This window comes from Eleutherodactylus coqui, chromosome 4 (assembly GCF_035609145.1).
Source record: "Eleutherodactylus coqui strain aEleCoq1 chromosome 4, aEleCoq1.hap1, whole genome shotgun sequence".
In the NCBI taxonomy this organism is placed as follows: Eukaryota; Metazoa; Chordata; class Amphibia; order Anura; family Eleutherodactylidae; genus Eleutherodactylus; species Eleutherodactylus coqui.
The window spans coordinates 56,844,582-56,853,919 of NC_089840.1; the positions used below are offsets into that span (position 1 = coordinate 56,844,582).

At 43.6% G+C, this 9,338-nt stretch overlaps 1 protein-coding gene across 3 annotated transcripts; it reads right to left on the reverse strand.

Moving 5' to 3' along the window:
* Positions 1–954: 954 nt before the first annotated feature.
* On the reverse strand, positions 955–6,223 carry UBB (ubiquitin B). 3 transcript variants are annotated; one of them, XM_066599504.1, is made up of 2 exons: positions 6,162–6,223; positions 955–1,561 (listed from the first exon to the last, which is right to left on the reverse strand). In XM_066599504.1, exon 2 carries the CDS (start codon positions 1,553–1,555, stop codon positions 1,106–1,108), a length of 450 nt encoding a protein of 149 aa, XP_066455601.1. In that variant the 5' UTR covers positions 1,556–1,561; positions 6,162–6,223; the 3' UTR covers positions 955–1,105. The 3 variants fall into 3 exon arrangements, with proteins under 3 accessions (XP_066455601.1, XP_066455598.1, XP_066455600.1); XM_066599501.1 differs by lacking the exon at positions 6,162–6,223 and adding an exon at positions 5,256–5,336; XM_066599503.1 differs by lacking the exon at positions 6,162–6,223 and adding an exon at positions 2,758–2,784.
* Between the last annotated feature and the right edge of the window lie 3,115 nt (positions 6,224–9,338).

Genomic DNA, 9,338 nt, shown 5'->3' on the forward strand with positions numbered 1-9,338 from the left:
AACTGTTTAACAGTAAGACCCTTCTTGTTACCCATAGCAACCAATCACAGAGCAGCTTTAAATTAACCTCGGCACTTTGAGAAATGAAATCTGCGCTGTGATTGGTTGCTACAGGTAACAAGGGATGGTCTTACTGTTAAACAGTTTCGCTAAACAAAAAATGTTACCTTTTTGTTTCCATTGATAACAAATCTATGTATCTGAATGTCATTAAATGGGAGTTATGGGGGTTTCAGGTTGGGAAGATCATTTGAATTACTCTATATATTATTAAGGCCGCCTGCAGACGAGCGGGTCGGATCCGGCAGCGAGAATTCTCGCCGCGGGACCTGACCCGAGAGCCTGCAGGGACGAGCGTGTACTCACCCGCGCCTGGCGGCCCCGGCTCTTTCATGTGCCGGCTGCGGCGCAGCCGGCACATGCGCAGACCGGAGCCGGCGGCCGGGTGAGTGCGTGCCCCGCACAAAAATAGGACATGCCGCGGTTTGTTTGCCGCGCGAGATTTCGCGCGGCCAAACCGCGGCCGTCTGCATAGGAGTGCGTATTGTAATGCACTCCTATGCAAACTTTCAGTGGCGGAAATCCCGCGGGAAATACCGCGTATTACCGGTAATACCGGTATTTCCCGCGGGATTTCCGCCCGTGTGCAGGCGGCCTAATTTCATTAGGAAAACACAAGTTTTCCATGTGCTTTGGTGGTGAATAGTCATTAAAAAATCAATAAAGTGTTTTACCGCTATATATAGAAGCCTTTTAAAATGTAGAGATAGTGAGAAGTTCATGAAGGTCCATTTAACGACTCCTGGAAACGTGAACCTCAAAATTAGAATCACTTTACCCAAAAAGGAGAGATTTCATTGTAATCAGAAATATATCATCTTCTAGATAGTACAAGACTTTACTACATATAGCATATTAAAATGATTCATTGTAAGGAATGAGATATAAATTAAGGATTTTTTAAAATAAGACTTTTATTCAAACGCTTAAGATAACATATGGTCTGGTAGCTTCAGAAAACCCATAGGAGCGCTTAACCCAATATAGTGAGAGTGAATGTTACAAATGCAAACCATTGATGCCGACATCCATATGTATATTGACATTATTCATGCTTAGTAAGGTACAGTGTTGCTTTATCCTGGATGTTGTAGTGATTTAGTGTATGTTCATTGTCAAGCTCCCGATCATTAAACTTCAATCTCTGCTGATCTGCTGGGATGCCCTCTTTGTCTTGGATCTTGGCTTTTACATCCTTGATAGTGTCACTAGTCAAAACCTCAAGGGTCATGGTCTTTTTCTTTGGGATTTCCATGTTGATAGATATATAAAATCTCAGAGGAAGATAAATGCGAAGTGTTGATCCCCTCAAGATGTTGTAATCATGTAGGGTTTTTGCAATGTCAAGCTCCCTATCAGCAAACATCATTCTCTGCTGATCGGTTGGGATACCCTCTATGACTTGTATCTTGTCTTTTACACTTGCAATAGTATCACTGGGCTCCACCTCAAGGGTGATGTTCTTTCCAGTAAGAGTTTTCACAAAGATCTTCATAGTTAGCTGGAAAGAAAGATAAATTCTGATTGATTAGATGAGTAAAAAATTTAAGATTGATATTCAGACTTTAAAAAAAGGCAGAAGTAAAATGTGTTGTAGAGTATAAAGTTGTGAACTGATGAACTGTAGTACTCCGGAGTTGGGCACTCCAGCACTTTCTGTGCCAACTGTAGCCTTCCAATCAGGTCCTAATGTGATGTATAATAAGTGTGTGAAGTTATGATGTTATGTGTTCATATTTCTCCACTGTAATATATGTTCTGGCAATATTCTCCAGCCCCTGAGGCTTACAGGTCACCTAGGAACAGTCAGGGGAGTGTTTAGCCAGGCTTAGCAAAGAGTAGAGAGTCTGTGATTGGCAGCCTAGATCCCCATTACATGTTAAACCAGTTTGAGAGTATAAAAGAGAGGAGTGGGCAGAGTTAAAGTGTTTTTTCATAGTCTTCCAAGAGTCCAGTCCAGGCAAACCTGAGGTAGAGACTGGGGAGGAACAAGGAGAAATTCAGTGCAGTGGAAATTGAATATCTAAAGTGTGAGTACTCAAGACTTAGAATGTTTTAGTAACAGAGGAGAGGGAAGAGGAGAGTAGAAAGAGATCTAAGTCAGCCATTCCTAGACACCTGTTACGATCGTGTGGGCAGGCAAAGCACGGAACCCACACGATCGTGACCAAAGAGGACGCACACGGGTATCACCAAGGTCACACGAGACTCACACCAGTTTCAGGCTACTGACCCTGTGCTACAAGGAGGAATGAGAGAGGCCGTACCTAAGGCGGGACATTGCCCCAATAAGGGCAGCCCAGCGGTCTTCGGATCTGGGCCCTAGCTGATCCTAGGAGCCACGCACCAGAACAGGATGCATTCACATGACAGACCCAGAATACACTGCATACAACATGCAACCACTAGTAACAGATTGGAAGCTGAATATAAATACCAGGTATTGGTTGACATTTTGTACAAGAAGTTGTAAGCTAGCAGGCCACTTCACAGCTCCTGGTTATACTGCTAGTCCCTACACTAACCAGGAGTCCAGCAGAACCGGACACCGTTCACACCGCACGCTGCAACAGGACACAACACAGATTGCAGGACACACAGCAAGCTAACACAAAACTGACAGAATTTAAACGTACAAACGGACATGAACCAGATCACAATGCAAACCTCACCAGACAAGCATTCATGACTGCTCACCTTAGTGGCCATACAGACTGACCAGGATCTGGGTTTATATGTGAGCACAGATCCAGGGGATTGGCTAGCAGAAAGTACCACACCCAGCAAGCTCAATAATTAACCCTGAGAGTGCTGTGCTGCTGGAATCACCATAGTACAACATGTCTCAGCAGCACACGTAACAGTACCTCCCCTTTAAGTATAACCAAAAAAAAATAATGCAACTCCTCCAAACCGCGCACGTGTACAGGATTTATCTAAAAAGGACCTGACACCAAGGCAAAGATGACAAAATGGGAGAGAGTAAGGGAATAACTAAGCAGGACCACTGCGCCTTATACCAAAAGGCCACCGAACAGTAGCCTGCATAGAATATGCACAATCCAGAGGGAAAGAAGGCTACCATCCCTACTGACATAGCGTGAACAGCACTTATCACTACGGACCTGATGCGGACGCCAGCCTGTCAGCAGAGGAAGTACGCCCTGGTACCTCCCACACAGGGGTCTACAACAAATTACGTCCGCAGGGCACACCTCACCACAAAACGGACACCGGAACAGGAATACAGACTGAGATGGAACTCAGACAAAACATGCATGCCACCAAAGTTATATGGAGCCACCATACCCACCGTACAAGGGGAAGGACCACCAGAACACCTATCTGGCTATAAGGAAAATTGTGGCCGGCGTCACCAGCTCGCACCACGCACACAAAAATCAGATGTTCGGAGGCCGCACCTGCCAAGGGACAGGAGAAACCTGCGAGTGGCTACACTTGCGCGGTCACAGTACCACACCTACTGAGTGCATCACCCCAGAACGCCAGGAAGGGAAGGAACAGCAGGTGTCCAAACCATCTGTGGGGAAGTACGGGGAAACTTGCTCCAACAACTGCATGCAATAGACACTACAACACAGAGTGTCTACCATACATATGAATACCAACATCCTCAGAACATAACTATCCACACCTGATGTCTGGCCACCTGCCCAGACACTGGACTAGTCACTGTTCACACACACACACACACACACACACACAACATCCTCAGAACATGACTATCCACACCTGATGTCTGGCCACCTGCACAGACACTGGACCAGTCCCTGTTCGCATATGAACATATAACATACAACATAATGCATACCACATAGATGTTGCACAACATAACTAATATAACATATGCATACTAACAAACATGTAGCACAACATACAGTTGCATAACATACTCAGAATCAACATATAAAATAATGCCCCCGCACTTACAATAGGGGGTGCATTATGTTACGATCGTGTGGGCAGGCAAAGCACGGAACCCACACGATCGTGACCAAAAGGGACGCACACGGGTATCACCTGGGTCACACGGGACTCACACCAGTTTCAGGCAACAGACCCTGTGCTACAAGGAGGAATGAGAGAGGCCCTACCTGAGCGGGGACATTACCCCAAAAAGGGCAGCCCAGCGGTCTTCGGATCTGGGCCCTAGCTGATCCTAGGAGCCACGCACCAGAACAGGATACATTCACATGCCACATGACAGACCCAGAATACACTGCATACAACATGCAACCACTAGTAACAGATTGGAAGCTGAATATAAATACCAGGTATTGGTTGACATTTTGTACAAGAAGTTGTAAGCTAGCAGGCCACTTCACGGCTCCTGGTTATATTGCTAGTCCCTACACTAACCAGGAGTCCAGCAAAACCGGACACTGTTCACACCGCAAGCTGCAACAGGAAACAACACAGATTGCAGGACACACAGCACACTAACACAAAACTGACAGAATTTAAACGTACAAACGGACATAAACCAGATCACACTGCAAACCTCACCAGACAAGCATTCATGACTGCTCACCTTAGTGGCCATACAGACTGACCAGGAGCTGGGTTTATATGTGAGCACAGATCCAGGGGATTGGCTAGCAGAAAGTACCACACCCAGCCAGCTCAATAATTAACCCTGAGAGTGCTGTGCTGCTGGAATCACCATAGTACAACATGTCTCAGCAGCACACGTAACAACACCAAGCTGAAAGGAAAGCAAGTCGGTCAGAGTCAGGCTCAGCCCGGAAACAGAGCAAAAATGCAAGGAGCATAGGATAAATGTATTTCCCTGTATGACATCCCTGAGGATCTAAAGAAATAATTAACGCCTGTACCTGTTTCTACTATGGTTTGTCAGTGTGGACTGTATGCAACAAGTTTGTCTCTAATCTGCTCTTGAAGAATAAAACAGTTTTGGTTTACTGTGCCACCAGACTCCTGGAGTCACTTCCCACCATCAATTCCATCTTCAACATCTGCACTGAGGGACCACACTAAGCACTTCAGGCAGGACAGAGGCTAATCCCACATTTTTGTTTAATTTTCCACTTTTTTGTACTTATTATTTTGTTCAGAATGCGTCCCTACCTGTACACAGACTGGTCTCAGGACAAAACAACTTCTTTCTATACCCACCCCCGCGGGTAGTGCCCAACTGGAGTGTCACATCTTACCTTGCCCGACCCTGCAGGCAGCACACAGTGAGAACTGCCAAAATTTGCCACTATGTAGTATGCCATCCAAACCACGGTTACCACCTTGCCAGGAGGAGCAGAGCCACCGTGACTACCATCTTAGTTTCCGTCACTGCTTAACCCCTCCTAGGTCTGGCCTGTTGCAACAATAGATTCTGTGTATTTTTTTTAAGATCCTTTTTTTACATTAATAATACATTGTGGTTCTGCTTAAAGGCAAAAGACATTTCTTCCTGCAGAACATCAATGTATTGCATTTATTGCAAAACAAAACAACAATGTGGGGAACTGAAGTTACAAACTCGCTGCTCTACAGACACGATGTCCAACACATCTCACATTGTACAATAACACATTAGTGTAATAAGTAACAGTAAGGCCTCATGCACACAGGGAAAATTGAGCAGCGGATTCCGCACTTGTCAACAGACGCATGTGATCCGCTGCTCAATGTGCCCATTGATGTGTGTGGAGATTCCTCTCTATGCACAGCAGCGGATTTTATGTGTGCCCTCTACACTCAGAAATAAATTCACAGTATCCTCTTTTTACCTGCAGATCCCGCAGGGATGCCTTCCATTAGAGGCCGTCCCTGCCACGACACACCTGCAGCTGTCACAGCAGATGTGCAGCAGATCTGCGGGAAAGCAGGACATAAAAGAAAAAATAAAGGCACTGAGCATGCACCAGGTGCGTCAGCCGGCACGCCCGGATGCATCCGCTGTGCTGAAGAAAGGAGATCCGGTGCGACGGAGTAGACCCGGACTGGATCCGGAGAGGTAAGAACCTGTCTTTTAATGCCCATGTCTGCAGACCCGGGCGGATTCCGCTGCGGGATTTAGCAGCTGAATCCGTGCATACCGATGAGGTCTAAGTATAACATACCTTCTTTCTCTTCCAGCAATGACAGCCAAAGTGTAATAGCCTGAAGTGTAAGCTGCTGAGAGTACAGCTGATGGACTGATTGACTGCAAGCAAGTACTGAAGATATATATTACTGAGGAGAAAACAAACCAGTTTTGCTTGCCTAAGGTGATCAAGTAAGAAATTGCTTAATGAAGAATTAATCTTGTCAAGATCAAAAATTCATAGAACCGTATGATGATTATGATAAATATAAATATAAAATTGTGAATAAACAGGAAGATCTAGAATTTATAATGGCATGCAGTAATGATGTAAAGATATATAAAGAATAAATAAATGAATTATGAAACACTCTGTTAATTGTATACCATTATCCCCAGCAATTATCGCTGCCCATATATCAGCTTAGCTGTCAGGAATAAAAGAAAGAAATTCTTTAAAAATTCTTTTCCAGTACCTCGTTGAGCCCTTGAGGGATTAATGTTTGCATGTTAAAAATCCAATACATCTCTCCTCTTTTTAATAAAGACAAGAGACCTGGTTTGATAGTTTCTATGGGTGTTATTTTGAGCCCCGTTGGGTCCCTATTATGCATCAATTTGAAGTGCCGTGAGACGCTGTGTTTTTCAAAGCCTTTGATGATATTGTTCCTATGTTTATTTAAACGTATTCTTAGAGCATTCATTGTGCGGCCTATATATTTTAAACCACAAGGCCATTCAAGTAAGTAAATGACGTAACTTGTGCTGCATGCCATTAAGCACTTTATCATGTGCTTTTTTCCGGTTTCGGGTAGTTGGACTTCTTTTCTACCATTAACGATAGCCACACAACATTTGCACCTCGTCACTCGGCACTTATAGGAACCTTTAATGGGCTGTATATTTATACCCATCATCGTATAATATTACACATTTTAGACTTTATTTGTACTTTTTTATTCATTTTACATTATAATCACCGTATGTTATTATGAATCTTAGACTTCATGGATGTTTTATGTGATGCTTAAATCATGTAATTTTAGAATGTTTATGTTTTACACACCATCCAAAAGCTCCCATCAATTACCACATCACTGGATGGTATTGTGAATTTAATATGAACTGTTTTTTATGATTCTCAGACCACACGCTCTTACTATATTTATATTTATGTTTTATACACCAATTATTATTATGCACTTAGGGCCTTTTACTCCGGGAACCGTGTATTCCTCTTACTACTATTTTATATCATCTACACTTAGCTTAACTGATGAAAATGAAACAATGGTTTTTAGCCCCGCCCCTATAATAACGGGGCTTAACTGCTTATTCTCAGTACGACGCACTGCGCATGAACAACGCGATTGCATCACCAAGTTAGTCATGTGACCTCTAGTATGACGCGGTACGCACGAACATCATGACCGCGTCATCAGGTCACGGGTCCTCCGATATGACGCGGCGCGCATGAACAGTGCCACCACGTCACTTAGTCACAAGATCCCCAATATGACGCGTCACACACGAACGCGACCACGTCATCAGGTCATGGGACCTTTGTCATGATGCGGCGCGCCCTAACAGCGTGACCGCGTCATCTAGAAACCAAACCTCCACTACGATGTAGTACGTCACCATGGACACCACATGGCACGCCCGAGCAACGAGGCCATGTCATCGGAGGGAAAAAATCATGTGACCTACCTAACCTATCACCATTAACCCCTCCCTTCAGAATGACACAGCTCCACCCACAAGATGGCGCTGCACATGAAACGAAAGTGATACACATACATCTATAAATGTATGTTTTTCTAATCTGTTTATGCATTTGGCTTGAGAAAGGTGCCTGTTGCACCGAAACGCGTTGCCTGTAATTCTATTTAACAAATAAAATTGAAAAATCGAACTCGCCTACCGCAGTAATATCCGCGATTGGGAGAATCTAGAGGAGTCAGCACTTCAAGGAGGGGGCTTCTTGTTTAAAACACCCCCTCCTCCCGAGTAAGTGCCGTTCTTTTTTTCTTTTCCGTTTTCACCAAATCGACGCTTCTTCTTTGGGTTACTTGCTTGCATTTTCCACGAGCGCAAACGTTTTTTACTCAAAACTTGCAATCAGGAGCGCTGACATTGGTCTCCAGATTGAACCACTGAATGAGTATCAATTGGTAAATATATTCCACAATGTGAGGGAACTCATACCCCTGGTGTAAAGCGCATACTAATAAAGACATTTATATGTGACATAGAAAAGGATATTAGTGATATGTGATATGTCCAGCAATACAAGCAACCAAAATGATGAAAAGAAATAATTATATATATATTTGTGTGTCCAGAAATACAAACAACCAAAATAGTAGAAAAAAAATGTTTATAAATCAAGAAATAACATTGTGAAGATATATTCAGCAATTTAAACAACCAATCATTGTCCAGCCTGTAATTGGCTCCTCTTTGAATACTATCTAATCTATACCCAATCACTGCATTAACTCTCTTTCGTTCTAATAAATATATAACAAATCATACCTATAATTGGGACCCTTGGGATATCCTGTGCCTAATTAAGGCCTCATGTCCACGGCACGCACGGATTCCAAGTGCGGAATCTCGCAGCTGAATCCACCCGTACCCGCAGCCATGGACAATTTTTTACCTGTGCTGGTCTTCTTCGTCCCAGCTGGATCTTCTTTCTTCTACAGGGCAGATGCATGCAGGCGTGGCTGCCGCAAAAAAAAAAAAATTCTCCTGCTTTCCCACGGATCCGCAGCGCGTCCAAGGTGTCAGATAAGGAGGAAATTATCTTTATACCTCCCATACTACCCAATCTGGGTTAAAAAATGGGTTATGGAAAGAATACAGATAACTCTCCTCCCACTAGGCCATATAAAGAAGAAAGCATAGAGCATCCACAAATCTGCAAATAAAAAGATTTGTTGAATCTCAAGAAATTATGTTTCAGCAAAAACAAAGTGACGGACATAATAAACTCCTTGAAGTCAAATGAGTAATTATTGTAGCAGTTCAAATGATGTCCCAAAGCAACAAGTCTTTGTCCTGTGGAATTGAAGAATATAACGAGTGTACATCACATGTGACCCATGAGGAGTTCTCTGTCAATTTAAGCTTCTTGATAATTTGTAACAATGATTTGGTGTCCTCACCATGGCCCGGAACCCGAGTTACTAGAGGTTGTAACAGTTTA

Coding starts and splice junctions, on each gene's coding strand:
- UBB (XM_066599501.1), bottom strand. CDS start 5,321: ATGGCATACTACATAGTGGCAAATTTTGGCAGTTCTCACTGTGTGCTG. Junction 1,562..5,255: donor TGCCTGCAGGGTCGGGCAAG/GTAAGATGTGAC, acceptor CTTTCTTTCCAG/CTAACTATGAAGATCTTTGT.